Source organism: Microtus pennsylvanicus, chromosome 18, assembly GCF_037038515.1.
Source record: "Microtus pennsylvanicus isolate mMicPen1 chromosome 18, mMicPen1.hap1, whole genome shotgun sequence".
Taxonomy (NCBI): domain Eukaryota; kingdom Metazoa; phylum Chordata; class Mammalia; order Rodentia; family Cricetidae; genus Microtus; species Microtus pennsylvanicus.
The window spans coordinates 12,524,794-12,552,686 of NC_134596.1; the positions used below are offsets into that span (position 1 = coordinate 12,524,794).

Below are 27,893 nucleotides of genomic sequence, written 5' to 3' on the forward strand. Positions count from 1 at the left end.
TTGTTTTCTCTGTCTGTCACCCCTGCAGGCTGTGTACCCTGTGTGGGCCGAGACCAGGCCTGGGATCGCTCCTTTTAAAGAAATGTGTCTTTAATATACCGAATGCATAAATAAGTAAAAAAAAAAACAAAAACAAAACAAGGAGTCAAGAAAGCAAGTGACCCATTCAAAATAAGGGCTTCTGAATCTGAACAGAGAATTCTTAAATGAAGAAATAAAAGGGGCCAAGAAACGTATCAGAAAGTGTACACCCTCCTTCGCAATTAGGGAGTGCAAATTAAAAGGATTTGGAGATTTCTTCCTACTTCAGTCAGAATGGCAAATATCAAGAGAGCAATGGACAGTAAATCCTGGTGAGGATATGGGAAGAGGGGAGCCCTCATTTGCTGTTGGTGGGGTTCAAAACTAGGGCAGCCACTATGGGGATCATTGTGGAGAATTTTCAAAAAGCTAAAAATAAATCTATCATATAAGCCAGCTGTACCACTCTTTGACTTATGCCCAAAGGACTCAACACCCTACTTCACAGATACTTGCTCAGCCATGTTCCTTGCTGCTCTATTCGCAACCACCAGACCATGGAAACAGGATTCCAGGAGAGGCAAACAACCAACTAGTCCTACTTAGCTGTTGCAAGTATGAACTACCATGAAGACCATCATGGTGTAATAATAATCCTAAGGGTACAGTAGTGGGACTCATATCTGGGTGATAACGGACAGATCTCTGACTGTATCAGGGTCTACTTAACAAGAGGACAGCCATGCCTAGTGCTGGAAACCGGGCCAACTACCTGAGGTTGTGAGATCTTGGACTTAAAGGAGAGACTACAGCCATGACTTTATTAAACCAGCATAATTCCTCACTGGGTTCTCAATATTTACCCTCCTATCACAGATACATGTAACTTTAAATCGCCAGCAGTGAAACTTCTCCCTGCAGTAGAAAGAGGCGGTAACTGAAAATCACAACTTGTCAAAATACAGAGAAATTGTGACTATGGGGTACCCAGCCCTAATTCATGCATCCACAGCCCAACTCCTGCCCTTGGGGCGGGGGGACATCAGGGAAGAGGGAATAGACAGACTATACTAGGACCAGGAAAAAGTGCTGTGAGATTTTGGCTCCAAGAAATGGCAAGGAAGCTTTACCCATGGTGCCTCAGCAACGTGGCTGTCTGAACAAGCCCCCAAAAGGACAGTATCAGGAGCCATGCTAACAGGGAAGAGGGAAGCCTCAGGGTCCATCACCCGTGGAAAGGACCTTAGGAACTAAGGAATATAGAGAACGCTGAGAGTAGGAGAAAGAGGAGAAAGGCTTTCCCAGGGATAAGCTTCTAGGTTGGTTATCCTATACAGAGTGTTCAGCCCCCCCGCCCAGTCATATACATACAAGTGTGTGTGGGTGTGCACGCGCACGCACGTGTGCACATAACAATAACACAGAAAGAGATTGTGAGTTTGAGAGGGAACATGGAGGGTATACTGTATAGAGTACAGAAAAGATTGAAAAAGAAAAGTGGCATAATTTTATTTTAATTTAAAAATTAAAAAGAGAAAAAGAAATGGACCTGGGGTCTCTAGAAGATGATGACCACACAATCCAAACTCTTTCTGTAAGCCAAACAAAAACAAAACAAAACAAAAAAAACAACAAAGTTTCCCTTCTGTGGAAAAGTCTGTAGCTGTGCCAAACTGGGCAGAGAAACCCACTCAGCAAGGGTCCTGCTAGACCTTTCTTTCTGACACACAGAGGGTTCGCCCGTGCTGCATCCTAAGTTGTCAGAGCTAGCCTTCCAATTCTTACACGATTGCCTGACTCAGGGCAGTGCAGCTTATGAGTAAAGCGTAACTTTTGAGAACAGGAAGCAACCTTGGGCGCACACTTTAATCTTAGAAAAATGCTGACTTGGGGAGGGAATTTTGACAGATGGCCTCTTTAAAGATTGATCAAAATTCCTTTGTCCCATTTAGCCCGTTGCTAGAAAAGATGGTGTCTTTTGCTTCTGTTTCTTACACACTCCTTCTGCCCTGGCATGAGGTGGTAGCTCCTAGTTAACTTGCTTGCCTAGCATAACCGTTTTATTGCACGTCATCCCCACACTCCATGGAGCCAGATACTCTCCCCAGCAGCCCAAAAGACCTGCATTTGCAGGGTGAATCCCTTGTTCTCTGGGGGCAGAGGTAGGCCTGCAGCTAGGCCCCAGCTTCCCAGGGATCTCATGAATGATTGACCCCTTCCCCGCTATGCTCTCCTAGACTCTGAGGAGTTTGTGGGTTTTGACTTCAGGCAAACATGAGAAACATGGGCTTATTTGGTTTGCAGAGGCAGGAAGCTTGCCCGTCCTGGAGGTGATGGCTCTTACTGGGATTCACCCACAAGGTTCCCACAGATCTCAAGGGGATATGGCCTGGGTATCTGACCTCAGAAGGGTAGAGGGGGCCTCTCCAGGAGCCAGGGTATGAGTTTGGGGTTTCCAAGGGTCAGTCATAGGGCACTGTCCTATTTCCTCAGTCTCTGTTGCTCCTAGATGATCTTTCTGGCTATTTCTTGTCTGGTCAAAGATTCCTCGGAACCACGTGCACTGCCTGAGTTTGGGATGTGAGTTGTGTCTCTAGATAGGACAGTCCAGTTCTGAATGCTTGAATCCTTTGTGTGCTGAATGCACTGAGTGCAGAACAGAGATTTTTTTTTAAAAAAATTGCATTTATACAATGCATGTACAGGTGTCAAAAATAAATCTTGTAGAGCTGTTTCCTAAGCAATGCAGTGCAGAAGCCGTTTCTATAGCACTCCACTGCCTCAGTAGCAGAACCCACCCAGAGAGGGTGTATGAAAGAGCCTGTATGAAAGGTGGGTGTGGCTTGGTGGCGTGTGGGAGACCCTGTCTTCCATCCTCAGTGCCAGAAAGACAACCAAAACCACCTTCTGGTCTGAGGATTGTTTAGGTTGCCTGGGGCTTCTGTTCCTGTGGTGTCCTTCAACCAGCTTCCCTGGGACCCTGAGAGAGGACTGTGAAAACTGAGTCTTCCAAACAGCCTCCTACTGCATCCCAAGCCCCGGAACAGGGTGGGCTTTGGGAGGAAGGGCATTTCAAGGCTGCAGAAGAACTGTGGGGAAAACAAACACAGTTAAAATCTAGACCAATTGCGTAAAGTGCTTCCTACTGTCTCAGCAGCCTACTTGCCAATTTGGGTCTATTTCTGTCTGGTTCTCAAGCGAGGTATGAAAATGCCCGGGATGGCTGTGCCTCCGCTTTTCTCCAGCTTTGTTGGTGCTCGTATCGTTGCATCGGGCCTTTGGAAGGCTTACTGCTAAGCTTATGCATTTAGGGGCCTCACGCCCTCTTGAGTAACTGGCTGCTTTGTCAGGATCAACTGAATACCTTCAACCCTGGTAGTACTCTGTTAAATTCTGAGCTATCCCTCCAGCTTTCCTGGCACCGGTGTTGGGGTGGGGCAGGCCTTCCATTTCCATTGCTTCTAATGTATATTGGCTGCTCTGTTTACACTTTATTTCTGGTAGGGGTTTAGGAGGTGAGGCTTGTGCTTATTTTGCTCTTCCCAGCAGTCTGCTTTTATCATGTTGCCTGAGATGGTTGGTGTGAACTTAAGCCTCTGGTTCTCTTCTGTTTTTCATTCTCTTTCTCCTTTTGTTTACCTTCCTCTTTTGTGGTTCTGCTTGCTTATATATTCTTATGAGTGTTAATCCGTGATTTTATTCTGTTAAAAGTTTACTGTGTACCGTAATTTGTCCTTGGGCAATATATCAGTTCATTGGGTGTAAATTCAAGAGAATTTTTCATCGTGTTAGAACCTCTGTGTTGTGTTCTTATTATTTTCATTTAAATAGCCATGATCTGCTTAAGGACACATCACTGCTGTCTTTGTAATGATTAGTATTTCTTTTCTTAAAATGTGTTCAGTTTGTTATGTTTTATTAAAATAACTCTTTATTCTTTTTTTCTCTGGTAATTCCATACATTATCATGATGCATCTTGATTCTGTCCATCTCCCACACCCTCCAACTCTCCCCAGAGACCCCATTCCTATCCTGTGTGATGGTTAGTTTTTATCTACTTGACACAAGCTAGCGTCATCTGAGAAGAGGGAACCTCCGTTGAGAGACTGTTCCAATCAGATTGGTCTGTAAGCATGTCTGTAGTGTATTTTCTTGATGAATGATTCAGATGGGAGAAACCAGCTCACTGTAGCCTGTGCTACCCCTAGACATTGGTCCAGGGCTGTATAAGAAAGTCAGCTGGCCATGATCCTGAGAGCAAGCCAGGAAGCAGTGTTCCTCCATGATCTCGTGTCAGTTCCTGTCCTCAGGTCCCTGACCCCTTCAGTGATCACTGGGTCTCACAAAGCATGAGCTAAATAACACTTTTCCTCCTCCCCAGGTTGCTTTTGCCATGTTCATCACAGCAATAGGAAGCAAACCTCCTCCAAACTTGGGTCTTTACTAACACGTTCTGTTCTTTCGTAATGTCATACGCGAACACTGCATGTTTTGGTTCATCTCCACCTAGCCTGTTTCCCTTATATCCTACCCCTCCAAACCTCCTTCTTTCTCTAAAGCTCATTCCCCTACTCGTTGGCTTTTGTTTATTTAGTTTCCACCAGAGTTTAAACAGGGATATTCTGAGCATGGATCTCACCGCAAGAGCCTTGTAGTTTCACCACTGGGACAACTAGACACTGTACTTCTTATCACAGAAAGAGACCATCAGTGGATGGGCATTGTGTGGTAGGGCCCCTTGAGACTGTTTTGTCTTCATCTCTCAATGCTAGAAGGGCCTGGTATCCTAGGACCCAGTGACACTGTGCAGAGCTGTTAGGAGTTGGAGGTTCCATGTCTGTATACTGTTCATAAGATCATACTACATGGATGCTCTCTCCCTATCCTTTAGTTCTTAGACTCATCCAGCCCCCTTTGTTGTAATGTTCTCTTAATCTTAAGGTGGTAGTAGATTATCTTGTCTAGGACTGAGCCCTCAAGTGTTCTCCATTCTTCACACCTTCTTCAGCCCAGGGCCTTTTCATTTGTCTCTGTTGATTTCAGGAAGAGGCATCTCTGTTCATGCCTGAGAGCACTGTTCATCTGAGGTTATAAAGAGAGATAGTTCAGGGGTGACATAATGCTATATCAATGCCTCTAAGCAACCACATTAATATCCACTGTCCACCAGGGCCCAGGACCTCTATAGTCACAGACGTTGAATTAGATTTAGTTTTGGGCATGAGCAAACCCCAGATCAAATTAGGGAGTATCTGGTCCCCTCATATCCATCATGCCACTGTCAGGTCAGTGGGCACATCTGTCTGGCAGGTGGGTCCTCTAATTCTTAGACTTCCATCCACGTTAGATTGTCAGTGCTGTTACCTCACCAGAGCCTGCAGAACACGATTTGGCATCTTGAACACCAACCAGTTTGGAGGAATCTCCAGTGTGATTTTTCTGCATCTTTTATCCCTAGTATGTGGTGTCTGTAGCAGTAGGGTCTTAGGACTAGGTATGGTGGGTAACCGGGAGAAATTGCAAGAGCTTGTGGTTTTTTGGGGGGGGCTCTCTAGATCAGCATATGTCTTTTGTAATTTTCCTTTGCCTAAAGGATTTCCTGTAAATTTCTCTTTTAGCACATGACTTTTTGTAATGAATTCTTTTAGTGCCTGTATGTCTGAAATGTTTTTTTATTTTTGTCTTCCTTTTTATTTTATTATTAAAATATAAGTGATAAGCTATAAAATTCATTCTACTAAAGTGGATGGTCCAGTGCTTTTATTATATTTATAAAGTTATTCAGCCAATATTTAAATTGAGAGCATTTTTGTCATCTCCAAAGGAAGGACGTTTTCCCATTGTCCTTCGTCTCCCAGAACCCTAGGTAATCAAACAAGTGTCGTTTCTGTTCTGTGGAGCACTATTATTCATTTGCAGATGATGGAATCAGAGTGTTTGGGCTTTTTACCTCTAGCGTTTCCACGTTTCATCTTGTCCTGGTTAGTATTTCATCATCTTGACACAAGCTAGAACTATCTGGGAAGAGGGTCTTCAGCTGAGAAAATGCCTCCATCACATTGGATGGCTGCAAATTCAGCATAGCAGGGTTCTGATTGATGATGATGTGGGGGAACCAGCCTGCTCTGGGCGGTGCCACACTTGGCAGTCGATCCTGGGTGTGTAAAAAAGCAAAGAGAAAGAGTCGTGAGGAGCAAGTCAGTAAGCAACATCCCTCCATGGTCCCTGCTTCAGTTCCAGCCTCCAAGTTCTGGTTTTCAGTTCTTCTTGCCTCAACTTCCCCTGATGGGGGACTGTTATCTGAAAGCCAAATCAACACCTCCTTTTCCAGTTCCTATTGGTTTTGGCTAACCAGAACACATTTCATTCATAAGTAGCTTGCATCCATAGCTCATTCATTTTATTGTTTGGATTTCTGTCTGATGATCAATTGAGGGGATATGTTTTATCTCTGGTTTTCTGTTGAGTTCAATGATAGAAAGTAAAGCGTCAAAATCTCTATGTATTATGAAACTAGAGAGGCACTTACATTCCAGTCACAGTTTCTGTGCTGTGCTTTATCTAAGAGTCTTTCAGATTTGCCTTCTTGCCTTTTTGTTGAATCTCCATTGTTCCAGCCATCTAACTGCAGTTGCGTTTTCTGAAATATTTACTTTATTTTTATGTGCATTGATGTTTTTGCCACGGGTGTTGGGTCCCCTGAAACTGAAGTTATAGACAGGTGTGAGCTGCCATGTGGGTTAGGAATTGAACCCAGATCCTCTGGAAAAGCAGTCAGTGCTCTTAACCACGGAGCAATATCTCCAGCCCCTTTCTTGTCTTGTGTTGTTCCCTTTAGCTGCTTTCAAAAGCTTTCTTTTACCTTTTGAGTTTCAGCAGTTTGGCTCCCTTGCATCTTATCCATTTCTCTGTGTCAACTTTCTTGGGATTCCTTAACATTATTGAATGTAGGGAGTGGAGAGAGAGATGTCTCAGCCCATGAAGAGCTCTTGCTGTCTTTCCAGAGGAACCCAGTTCGGTTGCTGTCAACCCTGTCACAGTAGCTCAGAACTGTAACTCCAGCTCTAGGGATCTGACATCCATTGCCCACCGGCACACGTGCTGTGCACACTCCCTAGGATAACAGAGGCTGGAAAGTTTGGAGCCAGCCTGGCTTTCCTAACCAGTGCCAGGCTCATTGGCGCTTACTGTCTCAAACAATCAAACAATGCCAAAGCAAAGCAAATAATGACTTCATGTGAAGATACTTTATTTAATGTCAGGATGTACACAGATGCAAGCCTGTTCTACTTTGTCAGAAGATCAGAGAGTTTAAGTTTATTTTTGTACTTTCAGAGTTGCTGACAACAGGTGGGGCTACTAAACAAGAGACCCCGATCTAGGGTGTGGTTACTTGGTGTTTTGGACATTAAGATGGCCCATAGACCAAAGGTCAGAGTGTTGTTCCTTTTGCGGACTACAGCTCCCAACATTCCCCTAGACTACGGACGCCAGCGCGCGCAGGCGCAGGACACCTTTCCCAGACGCCCTTGTGTTCCCCGTTAAATGCAGGGGGTCGACACGAGCCCCCTCTCGCTCCTCTTCTTCCCCCCTCTCCTTTCCTCTCTGCACACCTGTACCTTACCTGTCGTTACCCCTCCCCCATTAAAGTGCACCCATGTGGGACCGCTGCGTGTCTGTGTCTCCTTTCCTTGCGTAAAGTCTCCACTCTCTAACCCCGCAGCAACAAGAACAACGGAGAGAATTCACACATACTCCTGTGCTCCTTCATTTAAAATAGGAGGTTTGACTTAGCGGCTGCCTGCAGGATACTTAGTCTAGGGTGCATTCACTGCCCCCAACATCATATGTTTGCTTTGCTTAGAAAATAATTGCTTGATATGTCAAGTATTGAAGCAAATAACTGTTCTGGTTGTCCTTTGTATCATGTTACAGCAGTCTTCCCCCCTTTTGTGTTGGGGTATAAAAGTGTATAAAAAATTAAACACAAGCGAACTCAGAACTCAAAACTCAGCATTCAGGACCCGCTGAATTCCCTTCCTGGTACTATCCTGTGTGCTGTGAGACAATGGTTTTACCCTGTAAAGATTTGTTTCTTGTACTTGTTTAATAAAATGCTGATTGGCCAGTAACCAGGCAGGAAGTAGAGGTGCGGCAATAGGAACGGGAGAATTCTGGGAAGAGGAAAGCCTCAGTCTACAGTCTTCACTCAGTTGCAGAGGAAGCAAGATGTGACTGCCTCACCGAAAAAGGTACCAAGCTACGTGGCTAACACAGATAAGAATTATGGGCTAATATAAGTTATAAGAGTTAATAAGAAGCCTGAGCTATTAGACCAACCAGTTTATAATTAACGTGGATCTCTATGTGTTTCTTTGGGGCTGAATGGCTGTGGGATGGGTCGGGACAGAAATCTCTGTCAACACCTGCATCTCTGTGTTTCTTTCTTATCTCTGTTCCTCCTACCTGACATTTCTAATAATCATGCCTCTACCCTGGAACATACGAACTTGCCATGGCTAAACCACAGTAGACATCATCCTCAAATATACATTTTTCTGTCCCTTTTACTCTTCTTTCTTGTATACCCACACTGCACGAGTCACATACACACTTACACACACACACACACACACACACACACACACACACACACCTCCATGAATGTAGCTCAGAAAGGTGAATGCTGCCTTCATTTATTTATTTGGAATTCTTGCACATTTTTGATATTTGATGCTTAGGTAATATGTTATAATAGCTCAATACTAATTTTTCAGCCTTTACATATTCATGTCTTTCTTTTTCTGCCTTTTCTCTGTGTGTGTTTGTATGTAAATTATAAATATATATATATATACATACATGCATATATATATAGAATGCTTTACTTTTTAAACTTTTTATTGATTCTTTATGGATTTCACATCATGCATTCTGGTCCCATTAATCTCTGCATATCTTTGTCTCTACCCTCTGCCCTTGCAACTTTCCTACACAAATAAAACAAAAAAAGATCTTGTCCTGGAAGCTGTAGTATGTCACGGTGAGTCATACAGTGTACCCTTCAGCCCATACATCTTTACTTGCAAGTCATTTGTTGAATCCAGTGGTCTGGTTTGAGGCCTGTGGCTTCTTCTGAGCCCTCGGTGAGACTCTTCTTGCATATCCCGCTGTTGCCCTGTGTCATGGAGATCCCACAGTGTTGGATCTGTAGGACTGGCCCCTCCATATGTTCCAGCAGTTCATAGATGGGGTGAATGTTGGGGTGGGCCAACTCATAGCTCTGGGTCAGGGTGGTAGCTGTGTTGGTTGGCCCTGAAGCTCTCTCTCATTCTCACTACAAGGGCGGACTCTCAAGCACTGTGTTGGCTATGCATCAGGCAGCAAGGGCGGGGCTGCTTCTCCTGCTCTCACGCCCTTGGGACGGACTCACTGGCACCCACGCCACCAGGGCAACTCCATTGGGTTGCCTAGGAGAGGTGCGGGGCCACTGTCCGAGACAGGAACAGCTCTCCAACTCTCAAGACCCCGAGGTTAGCTCTCCTTCCTGCCACAGACGTTGAGGGGAAAGGCCAGGTTTCTTTTACGCCACCATCTGGAAGATGCGGGGGCATGGTGAGTTCTCCTGCACTCAGTACAGCCCACCCCTGCCACTACCAACAGGGTCAGCTCTACTGTGCTGCCCAGGTGAGGTGCAGGGCCAGCTCTCCTGAACGCTGCAGCTGCTGAGGGCCAGGTAGGTCTTCCACTCTCATAACCCAGGGGCCAGCTCTCCTGCTTGCCATAAGTGGCAAGGGGTTGGGGGGTGTCTCTTCCTCACTCATGCTGCCTTAAGACAGTTAAGTAGTGGGCCAGCTCTTCCACGTTCACACCCTAGGGACCTAGTGAGCAGGAAGGCTTACCTGCATCCCTGCTTAGGTCAGCTCTGCTGCCTTCACTAGGCAAGGTGCAGGACCCTCTCTCCCAAGTGCTGTAGCTTGTGAGGGGCAGAGCCAGATCTCTTGCTCACTTGACTTTGGGGGAAACTTTCCTGCCTGCATCAGGCGGCAAGGGATGAGGGGCACCTCTTGTTTATATTGCAATGGCTTATCTAACTAATAGAGAAATCTGTGCCGAGTAGGCAAACTCCAGAGTCACTATTTGGACCTTCTGCCTTGATTTTTGTCTTTGGCCTCACTCTCGGATGGCTCTTGCCCGGGACATGAATTATGTTATTGGTCAGTTATTCTCCTCAAATCTTAGCTATTTGGATTTTTTTTTTAATTCTTGGTTATCTGCGTCACCAGCTGTTCGGGAATCTCACACTGTGTTTGCCATTTATCTGTGGATTGTTAGCTTAATTATTTCCCGTAGTCCCAGGAAGTTGGAGCTTTGGTCCCACACAGATGACCATAGATGGAGATGATTTCTTTAATTCAAGCCTTGACTCCTTGGGAAGTGCTGCTGGTTAGCTTACAGCCAGTGTTCATCCGTGGCGTGTTAAGTGTTTGTGTTTAGTAATATTTCTGGTCTTTGTGGAAGCATGGGGAATGTTTTCGGTACTCCTCGTGTTTCTCTGATAGCTCCCGGGCAGCTTGGTTCAGGCACACAGAAGGTCTGGTGTCCTGAGATGACTCTGTGATTCCAGGAGGGTGCTTTGTGACTGTCCCTCTCCCTTGGTTTCTCCCTGATAACCTTCTATCACTCTCTACTCTTCGTTGTTGGTACCAGAAAGCTAAGAGTGAGCTTGGATTGATTGCTTTCCTCTGTGATAGGGTATGTGAAGTAGATAACTACCGCTTCAGTAGCCTTGCTCCCAATTCCAGGATTTGTGTTGATCTGCTTTTGCTTCCCAGTTCTTTCTGGCCTGTGTCTCCATCTGGTTAGTGGGTTCATGTCCTCACTGTGCTTCTTCTGCTCGCTCGGTCATGTGTTCAGTTTTTGCTTGTTTGTTTTGTTTTATTTTCAGACACTGTGATTTTTTTTCTTGTTGACAATTGATTTTATTATATTCCTATAAATATTCTGGAATGCATTGTGTAGTATAGTTAAGTTCATCAGAAAGATTGTAAACCTTTGAATTCTGCCTTTGAGCTTTGTTGGGCGATTTTGTTGCTTCAGCACTTCTGGATTCAAGTCAGTCTGACTCTTAGTAAGGGTGGGTATTCCTTGTCACGTGGGCACACTGGGTGCTTCCATATAGTCTTCGTTGTTTTTCTAAACTCTCCTCACACACAGTCTGTGATTCCCTAAGAGGGGTACTCTTTGGATCCCAACAGTCCCTTGGCAGTCTGTGCGCTTTGAACTCTTGGAGTGTTGGTCCAACTCAGAGGCTCACCCCCTGCCTGGGTGACTTGCCATGACTCAGATGGTGTAGGGCCAGGGCTCCTTTTCACCTCTTTCTGTCCTCAGTGGTTACTGTTTTGGGATGTTTCATGCCTTGTGTCTTGAGAGCCATTATTTCAGTATTTTGTTCGGGTTTTGAGCATTTCAAGCGAGACCAGTTCCTGTTGTACTGTCGTCTCAGGTGGGGTTTGCAGCTGTTGTCGGTTGGTTTTAAATCTCTTCTAGCCACTGGATGGAGTAGCTAGGGATGAATGCACTTCCTTTTAGCCACTCTCTTTTTGGGGATTTCTTCATAAAGCCTATTTGTTGCAGGGCAGGGGCAGGTGAGTGCTGGCCGGAGGTACAGCCACACCCACTCTGGGTTGATATTCGGCCTCTTACATCCCCGGAGTAGCACCGGGAACAGGAAAGGTGCAGCCTCCCTTGCAGTCTGCTTATACCAGGGCAGGTGCAGTCATTGGCATCCGATTGAGGAAGGAAGGTAGAAGGGGTTTTTGTTGAAGAGAGATATCCATGCTCAGCCTTTTAGGATATGGTCAATGCAAAGACTCTTATTTGGGGCTGTTTGGTTGTTATTTTCTCATCTGTGAACTTTACTTAGGTGTGATGAGACACAGGAGATAATTTATTTTTAGCCATAAGTGATCTCTTCCGGGTCACAGAGATCTATGTTCACTAGTCCATGATCATATGGGGACAGGCCTTTGAAGCCTCTGGTAGGAGAACTGTATAGGTATGGTGAACAGTGTGTAACACAGTTAAGGCCTGTGCATGTCATACCAGGCCAGGCAGCAAAGAGAGTGGAGAGTCTGTGGTGTCACAGCCCCATGTAACCAACCACACAACAACAACCCACCCAGTAGGTTCCACCTCTGGAAAGTTCCGACATCTCCCAGCTATGGGGTGGGAACTAAACCTTAACACATGGGCTTGGAGGATTCATCAGATCCAACTGTAGCACATGACTTTATGTCATGATTATTATGGGAATATAGGAAAATTTAAGTGATTTCACATTAGATGCTATTTTTATCTTTACCAGTGGTAACAGCGAGAGTTTCAACTTTTAAAGCCATGCGTAAGCCTACTCTTCCAGCAACAAGCATGCCTGCAAAATAATATTGTCGTCAGATATCGCGAACACTTCGGACATTCTATCCCGTAATCAGACCAGTAATATAATGTGCTGGGGGCCCCTGCCTGTTGTGAACACCTGGTGATATTGACTGCCATGGCTTGTTGGGACACAGAAAATGTTCAGTATGTCCATGTCCAGAAGACCCTTCTGATCTCAGACAATCTACAGAAACTTCAGGAACAGGAGGAGTGAGGCAATGTGTTCAAACTCTCCTCTCCCTCTGCATTTCAATTGGTATTTTAATTAATGAAGCAATCTGCTTTGAGGGCAATGTTCTATGTCTTGGTACTTGTTGGGTTTTTATTTTGAACGATACTACTCTGTAAGCAATGGAGCATAAAGAGTGGGAGACCTCATGCCTCACTCAGGGTTGGTGTGAAGATTTTCTCCTTCTTTCGAGCTCCTCTTAATTGTGATAACTACAATGAAACTACAACCCTCATATTCTCCCTTCTCTCTTACCACACAGTTACTGTTTCATTGACATTCAACTGTCTTGTGGTATCTCAAATCTGCAATTGGGTTGGTTTGTATTTCTTGATGGCTGCATATGTGTTTGGCTTTAGAATTTCGTCATGATGAGCCACACCCGTGCGTCAAGGGTTCAGCCACATCTGACCTTTGTATTAGCTACCTGTTGGGAGAACTAAGCCACCTCAGGATTTTATGGTTCGGGAGTGCTGCTTTCACGGGCCAACAGTGAGCGGTCAGATGGGCACTCTGAGTGCAGAAGAGTTAGAGGCTCCGTGGGACGCTGGGCAGACGGTTGTGTTTCTCTCTCCACCACAAACCAGCTTTGCTTGTTTCTAGGTTCAGGGGTGCTGTTCACCATCGCCTAATGTGTGGTATCTTGATAGCCTCGGTTTTAGGTATTTTTTTCCCTGAATTTTAATGGTTTTGCCAAAGTTAATTGCAGTTGCTGTTACTCCAGGTAGGAGAAGTACTGCCCCATCTGGGTTATCTAACGTCTCTGCAGGTTTACAAATGAGATTGAACTGCTTCCAGCCAAGTGTTTTAAGCTGGCTTTGGCTCATTCACACAGTAGTAGCAGGGGGCTCAGATAAGACCAGTAACTCTGGTTCAGGAGTAGCTCCTGCGTTTCTGGATGTTCTTTCTCATGTAGATTCACCCTTGTAGGCAGAGTTTTTGGCTAATTCCATTCTACTAGGGAAGCTTTTCCTAGTCTGATTTGGACAAGAATAATTTTTTGCTGCATAGGATATAAACTCCCGCAAGGTTGTCTTGCTCTGGATCCTTCCAGCAGCTGGGCACGGTTATGACCATCTGCCCAAACATGCCGGTGCCTCCGCCTCATTTCCAGATCTAAAGCACAAGCCCCATGAGGCAGCAAAACCATGAAAGGGAATTCCGATCTTTGTTCTCCTTGGAGCGACTCTGGCCTGGAGCAGTGTTGTGGACTTTATCTGTAGGTTTCTTTTCCAAGGGGAAAGTTATAGCAAAAGTCTGCATGCCTCATTTAAAGAGGAATGCAAACCATCTCTAAATATGTCGTAGCTGTCTTCACACGTGACTTTGGTAGCAAATTCGAGTTAGCGTCAAATGTTGTGAACATATAGGTCATGTAAAGATAACCCAGAAAAATAGTTAAAGATCTTACATTACTGTATGCTGTATGATATAACAATATAAATATACAGAAGTTCCATTGATAGTTATCAATAGTTATATATAAATCTTAATTTCATGTTACTTGAAAAAAAAAAAAAACAAAGTTTCATTCAGGATCAGGGTTGTAAACGTGTGTGCTGAGTTCCTAAAATACATTACAACCAAACCACTGAAGGTTTAGGATTAATGAACCCTGCCTTGGAAAGCTATGGTTGCGAGTGAGACATTGAGCAATTTTTGCTGTGCTCTCGAGATTTAACTCACATACCAGAACACATGCCGCGTGAAATGCATAAGTCAGCATGTTGAAGAGGTGTATTCGTTCATCACACGGTCCTGCCCATTATCTGATCCCGTTATAGTTTCAACCCCTGCAGGAAACCCTGTGCCTGTCAGCCAGCAGTCCTCATTCTTCCTCCCTTCCCCAGCTTCTTATGACCACTCATCCACTTCCAGTCGCTATGAATCTGTCTGTCCTGCACACTAGAGACGACACAATAATAAAATATGTGCTCTTTCTGTATAGCTTCCCCCAGTAACTTCTAATAACGTCATATTCTGTAAATTTGGGTTGCGTTATAGGCGTTGCATACACGCTCTTAAAATTAACCCTAAAATAGCAAACATTGCTTGCCGTGAAGGCAACAGGGGCCATTTGAATAACAGTCTCTCCGAAATCCAGTCAGACCTCAAGTAGCCTGGATTCTGCTGCTCTGTGAGATGCCAGGCTTTTGTTCTTTCTGTTAATGGAACAAGTTAATCTTGCTATTTTGTTTAATTGTTGCGTTCTTTCTGTAAATATTGGGGTACTTTGCTTTCTTCCTCTTCCTCCTCCGTACCCTCTGCTAACTGTTTCCTACCTACTACTTGCAAAGACACAGTGGTTTTCCTTCAGTGTGAAGGAAAGGGAATGAAATTAAAACAGGGAGTGTCACCAGCCTCTTGCAGGCTCTCAGAGAACTGCTCAGTGAAGAAGCTCGTCTGATAAGAGGTGCATGGCTTCCCTTGGCTGTTTTCAGTTGCACACAGCAGCAGACAGTGTCAGAGGAGATGCATCCTTTCCTTTCTTTCTCTTCCAGGGTAGGGACATTTTCAGAGGAGTCTTAGGGGGAAGAACGGTACAAGGCTCTGCCTGAGACACCTGTGCTTAGACACACAGGGGGCCTGGAGATCCTTCAGAGTGACATTAAGTTCTCGCATTCGTCAAGATTTAGTGCTGACAGTGGACCGAAGAGTGGTCCAGCAGACAGGAGCCCAGCACTTGACCCTTCCTCTCAATTTTGAGCAGTTGGCCCCTTACTAAGTAAGCTGGAAAGTAAAAGTTCTATCAAGTTCTCTGGATTTTATCAAACCATACATGAATATTGAGAAAACTGTGCTACCCCATTGACTTATATGCATATCTATATATACTAACACATATATGAGGGTAGGATTCACCTGTGTATGGATTAACTGTATTTGAAAAAATGTCTCTATGTGTCGCATATGAGTGGACATCAGTCCTTGCCAGAATTCCTTACACCATCCATTTTATATGGTTTTCATGTTCTATTAAACATCATGTGTCTCCTATAGGTGACTTAATACGTGCAGTGCAAGTGTTACACACGGATGTGAATATCTGAAGATTGGGTCTATGTGTGTGGTGAGAGAAAGATTATCTAGGTATCAAGATATCCATCCATACTTCCTGGGTAGATAAGGACCACTGTTGCTGTGTACACTGTTACATGGTACATGAAGAAGAGCTATATCACCAGGCAGGGATGAAAGGGCTTGTTGGAAGAAGAGAAGGCCTTGGTCTTTTTCTTTTTAGGTTTCTCTCTTTGTATATTTATTTGCCTTGGCCTTATCTAGTGGGCTTACTGCTAAGGCCATAATTTTATCAGGTACTCAGCAAAGCCAAATTCCTATTAATATTCAGTTAATATGGCTCTCATCCTCAAGGCAAACTGTGAGGTCGTTATCATTAAGAAGGGCTTCACTGTGAGGTCCCATGTTTTAAGTGCAATGTCATCAACCCACAGTATGAAGTATATTATAAAGGCTCAGGCATTGTCCCAAGAGCGCAGCCATGGTTCCATAAAGAAGTAACATGCCCCTCTCTATTAGCGAGCTGTCTCTTCCCACTTACTAACCTTTCCTGGTGTCTTGCCCCATCACCCAGATTGCTGCCCATTCATTATACTGTATTTTTGCATCTTCCTATTTATTCATTTGGGCGCAACAACATTTGGATTTAATCACCAGCTCTGTTATAAGAAGGCCGCTTGTTGGTTCCAGCTGCTTGGACCGGAAATAATCACACAGAAACTGTATTAATTAAATCACTGCTTGGCCAAATACTTAAATGTATTACTAGCTAGCTCTTACATCTATAATTAACCCATTCCCATTATTTTATATTTTCCCACGAGGCTTGTAGCCTACCGGCAAAGTTTCAGCATATCTGTCTTTGGCGGCGGCTCCATGGCTTCTCTCTGACTCCTCCTCTTTTCTCTCAGCATTCTGTTTAGTTTTCCCTGTGTACCTCTGTTTCCCTATAGCTCTGCTATAGGCCCAAAGCAGTTCCTTTATTAACCAATGGTATTCACAGCATACAGAGGGGAATCCCACATCATAGCTCCTTGGGTTTGCAGATATTTTTTGAATCTATCATTGTTTTGGCCTCAAACCCTCTATGACTTAAATCCACCTTTCTAACTGGGGATTTGTGGTACTTGGATATTCTTTCAAATACTAGAACTTCACAGATATGGAAGGCCCCAAGAGGCTACCTCTATAGGGATTGTAATATTGAGTTGGACTCCAATTCCCAGATTGCCAAGCACATGGATTCCAATTCCCAGCCTGCCAAGGGCTTGGACTCCAACTCCCAGCCTGTCAAGCACTGACCCCTCTCCAGGGAGAGTCAGGGCAACTCCCACAGGTATTTAGGCTTGCACTGCAAAAAGAAACACATGGTGTCCGGGCTTTGCGTGGGCTCCTGTTCCCGCCATGCTGTCTCAGTCCACCCGAGAGTGTTGCATTTACAAACACGGTCATTTTAATTTGGTCTAATCTGCTTTCATTGGAGTTATTTGCATCGGCGGAGCGGCTTTCCTTAAGATTAAACCAAACGGGGATCATAGAAATCATCCATCTCTCTCATCCTTATTCCACTCCCGTTGCTGAAATGTCTGAATACATTCATCTGTGAGACCCAAGCTTCCTTGATGCTGTCCTGCACCGTACAATCCACCAACTTCTGTTGTCAGCCAGTTTCTGTTTTATTAAAGTTCTTCCAGATATCCTCTGCTCATGGTAAGTCTTACCTGAGTTAGAAGGAGAGGCACTAGCTGGTGATCCCGGCCCGGAAGTGGCTTTATTCCTTTCCTGACAGTTGTTGCTATCATTGACGGCGTGGCTGGTCTGGTTCTCAAGACCTTGACAGCTTCATTTCAAAGGGTCACCTCTCTGCCACCTGACCCCTTACCCTGATTCTAGCCATGTCAAGTTCAGACAAGGCAGAAAACAGTCTCTGTGACACCCCTGCAAACATCCGAAGGTTAAAAGTCCTCTGTCCTTCTCTTTAATCCTCAGAAAGAAGTTGGGAGTTGCAATTTCTCTTGAATGTGTTCTGCCACACTCTGGGGGTTTGGGCTCTAGCCGATGAACACTGTGAATCTTCCCACCAGACTTTTCCGTGGTTGGCTCTCTGTTTCCTGGGTGCCAGAGCTCTGGCGAGTTTTCTGGATTTGCCACAGAGGCAACTATTCATGTGTTGTCCCTGAGCTACCATCTCTGTGTTGAGAGTTCAGGTCTCCCTGTTCTACGTCTTGCCAATGTCACCCTATTATAGCCCTTAAAGAGCCCAGTGAGTTTGCTGGCTGCAGAGATGCACACACAACCCTCAGACCTTGCCTTGCTTAAAGGCGTCATGCAGCAGACCTTCGGGAGCTGCTGTGCATGCATTTTGATGTTCGATCATTCCCAGTCCGATGGAGAACAGAGAAGCTGCCATGAAAGGCCCTTTAAACCTTTTCTTTCCATTTGTAATTGATAGAATTAGTGGTTAGGTGGAACGATTTCTTCAAATACTAGAGAAGAGAACCACAGTAATTAAAATTATTTAGCCAGGTCACAGAGGTGACCTTAGAGCTAGGTTTTCAGGGTCGTAACCCTCAGCAGAGGCTTCCTGTGTGTCTTGCAGTCTTACCGTTGAATTCTTCCAGGAGGTGGTTATTAAGGAGCGTTTGAGTAACTCCCAGTGGGAGCTCTGGAGGAAGGTGGCCCAGAAAAATGACTGACACCCCTGTTTTCTTCTCTTTCGAACATGCAATCTACGCCTGTTTAGTTGCTTTTATGAACAATGAGGTGGGTTTCACCATTTGCCTTATTTCATGTTTCTCAGTCCCTGTTCCCTGTGACATGACTTTGTGGGCCTCAGTGAAGTCCCACTAGTGTTCTTGAGGTCACCCGTGGAAAGGAAGTGTGGGACAAGACTGGAAGAGTGAGTGACATGGCATCCAGCTGTCAACCCAAATTCGAGAAGCAGAACCGGTTGGCTCAGTAATCCCCTCACAGAGCTGGTCTGGGACCAGCAGTGCTGACGTGACCCACATGGGGCTTCCAGTAGCCAGCTGGGTCAGTGTTGCGTTGACCCAGGAGCTGGGAGCTCCTTTTTGCTTAGCTAATTTGTCTGTGATACACTTCTTTTGTGGGCCCTCAAACTATTTTCCCAAAACCTAGAATTTTCCAAGTTGGAAGTTGTGTATCATTCAGGCATTACCCACAGATCTAATATAAGCCTTAGAGACAGAGGATTTGAATTTTAAGGAGCCTGCAGTGATTACTTGTGGTGATAATTATGATCATGATTATGAAGATGATGGATACTAAAAATGATAATAGATTCTTACCGAATTCTTTGTTCCTCAGAATACTGCTAAGTCTCTCTCTCTCTCCTACAGCAGAGCATCTAGACGTTAGTTCAGAATCCTTGCTCTCTTCTGTAGGCAGGCTGCAGAGTTCTGGCCAGCCACCATCGGAGCCCCGTACACTCCCACCTGAGCCTCCTGACGGTAGGATTGGAAGAAAGTGGAATTACATGCAAGTGCCATTAAGTCATGGCTACTGTTCCTTTGCTCCGAGGTTATCCGTGGAGCTTGTCAAATGGAAGGCAGTATAGATCATGACACGTGACGGCCAAAGACTAGTCTGTTAGCGACCAGTAGGTCTGCTCTGGTCCTCAAAGACAGGGAAGATCGGAAAACCAATTTCCAGCTACTAGAAGTGGCCTTGATGCATTAGCGTTGTTTGCTTATCTTTTAAATTGAAATCGCTCCTATTTAAGTTTTTTTTCACATTTATTCTTTTATAAAATTAGAGATGTGACTGGGGTCTCTTATAAGAAGGTAAACATGGTTAGAACGGCAGACATGCTGTGCTTGCCATTCCGGTGGCATCTACCTGCAGCAGTCTAACTGTTAGTTGATGAGCATCTGATGGTCACCGTGATACTGGCACACGACCTGCTGCCCCATCTGGATTGACTGTGTTAGCAGCCACCTTGTCTAGGGGAACCAAGACAATGATATTGTGAAACTTCCATATTTCAGACTCGGTTGGAATCAGCTGGGATGATCCACCGGCCATGCTTCCTTACATGAGGTTTACATTCCTCTCCGTACCATCTATAGGCTAGCTTAACAGTTCTCTTCCATGGGTAGCTTTCAATGCCTCAGTCACTGCCCGAAACTCACAGCAGCTTCTACCCATGTTGGCTCTTGGTATTATTCCCAGTTTCCATCTATTCTAATCTGTGTTTCTGTCATTGCTTATTTGCTGCTTATTTATGGATGAATGTAAGTTCCATTATTTTCTGTCCCAATGTCACCCTCAGCCTTTTTTTCTGTTCACAAAGATGAAATCATCTCCATGGTAACAGATGCCTACTGTCAGGCTTGTCCTTATGTAGCAGAGCTTTGCCCACTTGACTTCTTGGATCTACATCGTTGTTGTCGTGTTCTGGAGGACATGAAAGGGTTTCCGTCACGTGACAGTTCTCAAGCTCAGGGGAACGTTTACCATGCGCAAGCCAAGTACTGATGATAGCCACACAGCTCCGCTTTCTGGAGTTGTCCTTAGACCACAGTGCCAGTGACTCCTTCCTGCTTGTGACACGATGGGAGGGACTCTGGGGAATCACACAACTTTGGTGTCCAGAAACCAGCTCCTTTGCTTGGGGAACAAGAGGTCTTGGGATACAACAGAACGTGTACTCATAAAAGATAGGTAGGTTCAGAAAGGGGCCTTGCGTCACAATTGCTACATGTGAGATAAACTTTCCTTCAATGCTCATGGATATGTAAGAGCCAGTTTTCATAAAAAGGCACCAAGCGAAAGACTCAGGTCAACAAAAGTCATAGATCTGGGTTTCTTGTGGATCTGGGTTTGTCACTCAGATACGCTGAGAGTTCTGTGTGAAGACATAGCCTCATGCCTCCTGGGTGAACTCTAGCTCTTCCTCCTCCCCTGGAAGAAGAGCTTCAGAGCTTGTGTCCACATGAAGCCCACCACAGCTTCTGTTTCTAGTGCCTTTTTTTGTGATATCTGTCTCAGTTCTGAGCCTGTGTTGCCTCCAGCAAGTCCTAACAGCCAGCCCTGCTAGGACGTGTATCTATGGGTTTGCCGCAGTTGACTGTTCTCTTGTTATATGGTTGGTTCGTTTTTGTCTTATTTTGTTTTATGTGGAGACTGAATCTAGGGCCTGGTGCATCCTAGGGTGTACTCTGCTGTCATGATATTCTCCTAAGCCTGAACTTTGTGGTTTTTAGATAGACAGTTTTGAGGATTTTAGAAATTGCTGTGGTTTGCTTTTCCATTTTACCTTGGAAAAGGCCAAGCAACACTCTCAAATTAGCTTGTAATTTTTTTCCATGAGAGAAGACCACATCTGCTCTTGCTTTACAAGGATCGTTCTTGACTTAAGAAATAAGGCTGATGACTCCTAATAGGCTCCAGGCTGAAAAGGAAAGAGATAAATTTAAAAATTAAAGACATTTGTTAACATTTAAATGCAATTTACCTCCTGTCTCCACTGATTACATCTGTAGATTTATCCAGTTGTTGATCCATTGTTGCTACAGTGGAAAAGATTATATGAGATTATATGTCTATTACTTGTGCAAGATAAACAATTATTTGTATAATGTTTCCATAGTATTCAGCGTGTTATCTGGAGTTGACTGACAATGTTGTGTATAGGTTATATGAAAGTATCACTGTTGCAAGATACTGCTTGTTCTTCCTGGCTGCCCAGAACCATAATAATCACACTGAAACTTATTAATTAAAACACTGCTTGGCCCATTACCTCTAGCTTTTTTTTTTGTTTTGTTTTGTTTTTTGTTTTTCGAGACAGGGTTTCTCTGTAGCTTTGGAGCCTGTCCTGGAACTCCCTTTGTAGACCAGGCTGGCCTTGAACTCACAGATATCCACCTGCCTCTGCCTCCCGAGTGCTGGGATTACAGGCGTGCACCACCACCGCCCGGCTACCTCTAGCTTTTTATTGGCTAACTCTTACATCTTAATTTAACCCATTTCTATTAATCTGTGTATAACTACGAGGTCACAGCCTTCCAGCAGAGTTTTAGCACATCTGTCTTCGGTGGCTGATCCATGGCGTCTCTCTGACTCTGCCCTTCTTTCTCCCAGCATTCAGTTCAGTCCTCCCCGACTACCTAAATTCTGCCCTATGAACAGGCCAAGGCAGTTTCTTTATTCATTAATGGTAATCACAGCACACAGAGGGGACTTCCACATCATATCACCCAATTTTATGTAAGGGACTTGAGCAGGCAAGGATTTTACATCTGCCAGGCTCCTGGAACCAAGAGACCTCAAGGAATTGCTATGCTACTAACCTTGAGAAGTAGGTAGCTGGATGTGGATTAAAGAGGCGTGTTCTCTCCCTCTCTCTCCCCCTTTCCCTCTCCCCTTCCTTCTTCTCCCCCTCTCTTTGTGTGTGTGTGTTGTGTCTGTCTCTGTCTCTCTGTCTCTGCCTCTCATTTAAGGCTGGCATTTTGGACATTTCCTAGGAAGTACACATGTGCTATCTGAAGAGAGCCCATGACATATAACTTGTTGGAAATAAAAATATATTTGTGTCACAAAAGATTCTGAAGGTTGTGTAATGAAAAGCTTAAACTTCAGGAAATATAATTTTTAATATCAAGTCTCAGAGACACTTGAGGCCATGAACTGTCTTCAAAATTTTTCTTTGCAGTTTTTACCATGACAGGATTCCTGTGGTGATGGCAATAACCAGGTCCATCATCAGACTACCTATTCCAAGCCTCCAGCAAGTTGTGACATCTGCCCCTCTCATGGGTACTAGGATTTGTCTCTGTCCTGACAGTTTAAATAGTAAGACACCATTCTCTCCTCAGTTGCTTGATTTAGGGTGAGAAATGCCATGGTGTAGTGAAATAACCATGCATACACAGTGGTTTTGTGTCCAAGGTGAGGGGACACTGTAGACCACACTGTCCCTGAGGGTTCCAGCAACCTCTGTAGAGAGGTCTTGGCTGAGGTTTCTCAAGGCTTACCCATTGTTCCTTGGTCAAGCTCTTGTTCACTGCACAATCTTCTCAGATGTAGTTACTCTAAATTTTTAAAAAAAACAGCACCCAGAAAAGCAAGATAGAACTCAAACAAAGAATTCCAAGTGAATATATTTTTCAGCCAATAAATGTGACCCAGTTGTAATGCCCCCCTTTTAAAATAATCTTTCAGTAGAATTTGTCTCATCTCACTTAGAATACTGGTCCCTCTTGTTGCTATTTTTGGAGGTATTACCTCTGTGAAAGATGTCATCCTTCTTTCTGTTGCCTAGGTATTTCCAGGTCATATTGTGCTTTATATGTGTGTGTGTGTTTATTTATATGTAATTTATGATGTACATTCTAAAACTTTCCATCTTATCTATATTCATTGAACTATAAATTGGTAGCATTGCATTGTCTCAACTATTCACTTCCTCCTTGTCTTCCCATGGAAGCTTAATTCCTCCCGCTTCCCTCTCTAGCCCCTGGCAACCACCATTGTAATTGACATCTCCTTGAATTTCACAGGGTGAGATATTTCATATAAATGGATTCATGTAGTGTTTGGCTTGTGATGGGATCATTTATTCAGCATACTGCCTTCATCATTCATCCAAGTCGGTACCATGTATTAACATTTCATTCCTGTTAAAGATTAAATTAAACTCCAGCATATCCCCACTTGGATTCTTCTTCATCTTCGGTGGACCCCTGACTTATTTCTGTTATTTTGGGTTTTGTGAATTGCCTCAGTATAAATATGGACATTCAAATATCTATTGAGTCCCTCTTGCTATTCCTGTTGGTAAAATATCCAGATGTTTGATGGTTGTACCTAGTGGTAATGCTGTTTACTGTTGTGAGGAACCAGTATGCCATCATCCACAGAACCTGAGTAATTTTCCTTGTTATCAACAATGCGCATTTCCACTCTAGGGTGGCTGTTCCACGCTGCTGAGCCTCCTGTGTACATGTTTAAATTTGCTGTAGTAAAATTGATCTACTTTTCTTTTTATTGTCTGAGATTTTGATATTCAGTGCAAGGCACCCTGACAAAATTAAACATCACCATGCTTCCCCATCTTTACTTCTAATAGTTTTCATAGTTTTAGCTACGGTTCATTTTGAACCTATTTCGAGTCTGTCTTTGGTTATGAACGGAGATGTAAGGGTCAGAATTTATTCTTTAGCTCTTGGATATTCAGTTTTTCAAGCATTGTCAGAGGCTGCTCTTTTCTCTCATTGGCTGCTTGGTGACTTTGTGGAAAGCCTTCGTCAGAACTGTTTCTTTAGTGTCTGAATTATCAAGCGTGGCCTGTGTGCTTCTCGGGCACAGCTGTTGGATGGCATTCTAAAATGCGCCACTGACATTATCATGACTCTGCTTAAAGCTAAAACCGGTGGTTCCCCCAACATTTATGAGCGTGTGTGTGTGCACGTGTGTGCGTTCCTTCTGCTTCTCTCTGAAAAATCCCTGTTACATTGCCACACTCAATACATTTCACACGCCCACTTGAAGCCATTCAGGCTTGATGTCTTCGAGCCCTTGTAATTTAATGAGATTAATGAACTCAGAAACCCAGAGTCTAATAAGTACTCCGAAACAATGAGAAAAGGCTTGTGTGGAAAGACTTGACTGACGTCACGTCACACAGCCTTCTGCACAGCATGATCTAAAGTTGTTGTGCGTGGAAACAGAACAGCTAAGCATCCAGTGAAGCCAAAGGAAGGTGATGTCTGTCATTTTAATGATCAGGAAAGCCTAGTTTCTGGTTTCGTTTCAGCTTATCCGAAATTTACATGTCATGTGTATACCGTGTAGAATTGTGTTGGGGCTTTCGTCCGAAATGCCAGCAGCTCTTTGGAATGAACACGGCTTGGATGTGCTGACAGATGTTGGGAGTTGATTAAATCCGTGACTGTTGTGTCATCCCAAGTCTGAGAACCACTGTCCTGGATTTTGACCCCTGAATGTGTGGGTCTGGAAGCCCAAAGATACCTCAGTTCCAGAAGCAAAGTGTAGGGTCCATTTGTGAATGAGCAGCGATTCAGCAAAACTGAAAGAGGCCCATTGAAATAATTGCAGCAGCAAACAGTCTTGTTTCCATGGAAACTTCTTGTGGGCAAGTTCGTGCATCTTGTTTATGTTCCTCTTGGACAGGAATATTCGGAAACTCGCCCTGTTCTCTCCTTTGACTATTCCTGAGTAGTGAAGGACTTCCCCCCGAACAGGGCATTGGCTCCTGAGAATCTGTAGAATCCCTGTGTCCTCACTGGTGGTGCTCGGTTCTTCTGCAGGCAAGAGAGAGGAACCTAAGTTAGTCGTGGAACCTGCAGTGTGTACTGCCCATGGGAGCTGTACACACTCACACTGCAACCTGCAGTGTGCCGCTCCCCGGAGCTGTGCAAACTCACACTGGAACCTGCAGTGTGCCCCTCACAGGAGCTGTGCACACTCACACTTGAAACAGTGGTATCTTCATTCTCAACACTTTTGATTGTAGCATTTTAACTCTGTGCTCGACATGTGTATGTCTCCTTAAATAATAGCGGTGATAATTTTAAGCCATGTTTTCATTTTTCTTGGTGTTTGAACTTACTAGAATTTTGCTTGGAAATTATAGTTTTTTTAATCTACCTCTGATATTGCTCATCTGTGATTCAGCTTTATAATTCCTTAGACATTAGATTACATATGCAATGTCTTATATTTTATCTCATTTCTTTGCCATAAAGTCAGCTTAAGTAACATCAAATATCTCTGTAGTCATCTGTTACTGGCAATTTGCAGTGGGTAACTGTCTTATCTTCCCACAGCTGAATAAATTCAAGTGGGAATCTCTCCTCCTTTTAGAAAGAGTTTAGGAAGTAAGACAAGCTGAGTTGAGTTTTAAATGCAAATTAAGTCTTCAGGAGAAATCCCCCCCTCCTGTGCTGTTTGTAGGTGGCCATGAGCCTCTGGACACTGGGCTTCGTCCTCCTATTCCCACTGTATTGTACATTACTAACATATGTGTATTTTTCTCCACAGTAAAGCCGACTGTGATCGATGTGGACATTTATGTGAACAGCATAGGTCCTGTGTCATCCATAAACATGGTAAGAGGCCCCTGTGTTTGGCTCGGCGGCTCCTGCATCCCTTCATGCGTCCGGTCTCCAGTGGATTTGTCTTGGAGTTTTGTCATGTGGGTTCAAAGACCACGATAACTCCTTAAGTGTTCAGCTATGTGGTATTGAAAATGGTCTTTAAGATTCAGGAGATAGAGCTTGTGACATCAGTCATGAGCCATTGCTCTGGAGAGCATGAACTGTGTCCGCTCTCACATGTGTTGACAGTACATGTTTTTCAAATGGTATTGTTTGGGGCTGTGTAGCCATTGTCTTTACCTGACCTCTCTTATATTAGGGATGCATATAAGTGGCAGGCACATTTTGGTTTGAATCTGTGGATAAGCTCCTCTTGGTCATTCATGTATCTGCTTTAGGGGGACTCTAAGAGCAAATACATTATTTATCCTGAGCATATGGGTTTCCATAGCCTTGTAAGCAAGCTGGGCATGGGACTCTCCTGTGGAAGATGTCAGTCCCCATAGCAGATGCTTAGCTGCTTAGCAAGTGTTACTGTGCTAGAATGTGTTACGCAGACCCTTTGGACATGTCTGCCAGGTGTTGCTTGCCTCCTGCCCAGATACATTGTTGCATACCCAGAGCGGGTAATTTGATGTTGCCAGCAGTGTCCTGTGTGGGGCTTCTTTATGCCTACTGCCTCTGAATCTGGGGATGTCTGAGAGAAAGGACAGGGCATTGCTGACACACCAGCTCCTGCTTTCTCCTCGTAGTGTGATGTGCTTGGGATTAGCTCCTTCAGATCAACGGCAGGAACGTCTCTTTTAATTGCTAGATATTACAAGTGTTCTTTGCTGACACAAAGCTTCCGTGGCATGGTAAAATTTTGTTATGGGGGATTGTCTTTTCAAAAATTGAAACATCTCAAAGGTGTGGCTAATGGTTTTAACAGTAGCATGTGTGAGGTTACATGTGCCATCTGTAGGATAAAACACAAAACCTCCGAACAAAAAATGAATATCAATGCCATCCATTGTATGAACAAAGAAGTAGAATGAATAAAAGAAACTTACTTCACACAACCCATTGGCTGAAAATGGGGTGTGTATTAAAACCAATTAATAATGTAATAATCCCTTACCTGGGAAGTAATTAACTCAGCAGACTGTGCTCAGGAAGTGCTCGATTTTAATGCATTTGTTTCTTACCCTGCTATTGGTCTGGTTGTCTTTCGTCCACGCAGCTTCTCAGTACCTTGGTGCAATTTATCCCTAACACTGACAGTTCCTCCGCAGACACAATCACACAGCCCTTTAGTGCGGATGGCACATTGGTGTTCCTGGAGGTTTTGCCTAGCCCCTGTAGCTTGGAGATGTACTTGGTGCTCAGAATTGCACTCTGGTGGGGCATTTTTGTGTGGAGATCAGATCTGCCAGAGCAGGATGCTGTGTGACATCAGCCACAGATGCCAAGGTCTTGAATGAAGGTCAAAATCATTCAAGATGGGTTAGCAGGTAGGTATTGTCGGAACAACATTTCCCAGTGACGTCAGCCTGATCATTTGTGGACAGGGATGGCTTTACACAAGGTGACACAAGTGGAGATGAGTGAACGTTGGCCACAAAGCATCCCTGGACCTAAGGGACCAAGGCCTGAAGAAAAATGGGAGAGATTTGAGTTATGTCCTAGGTATGAAAGAACTGTAGCAGCCTTCTTGGTATGTTGGCTAGACCTCATAAGATCTCTTGGTAATTCTCGCTTCATCCTTTTAGGATTTTTTATTTAATTTTATTTTGAGATAGGGTATCGTATGTCCCAGGCTGGGCTCAGGTTTTGTGTAACCAAGTTTACCATGAACTTCTGATCTGAGTGCTGGGATTATAGGCATGTACTGCCATTCCTGGTTAATGCTGTGCTGTAGATCCAACCCAGGGCTTTTGCAAGCTAAGCAAGTGATTCGTCAGCTGAAACACACCTCTGCTCCCCATGTTAGGATTTAAATCTTGAATTCTGGCCCTTCCACCAAGTAGTAAAGAATGACGTTATTCAGGGTTGGCAAGATGGCTCAGCAGGGAAAGGCATTTGCTGCCCAGTCTAAAGACCTGAGTTCAGTTCCTGAAGC

The 27,893-nt window shown here is 44.3% G+C and overlaps 1 protein-coding gene across 1 annotated transcript in view; it reads left to right on the top strand.

The window, feature by feature from the left end:
* The window catches only part of Gabrg3 (gamma-aminobutyric acid type A receptor subunit gamma3), a 490,885-nt gene that overhangs the window by 15,577 nt on the left and 447,415 nt on the right, over positions 1-27,893 (top strand). The window contains exon 3 of the mRNA XM_075952432.1: positions 25,737-25,804. Coding sequence (XP_075808547.1) covers positions 25,737-25,804 — 68 coding nt within the window. The remainder of the gene's footprint in view (positions 1-25,736; positions 25,805-27,893) is intronic.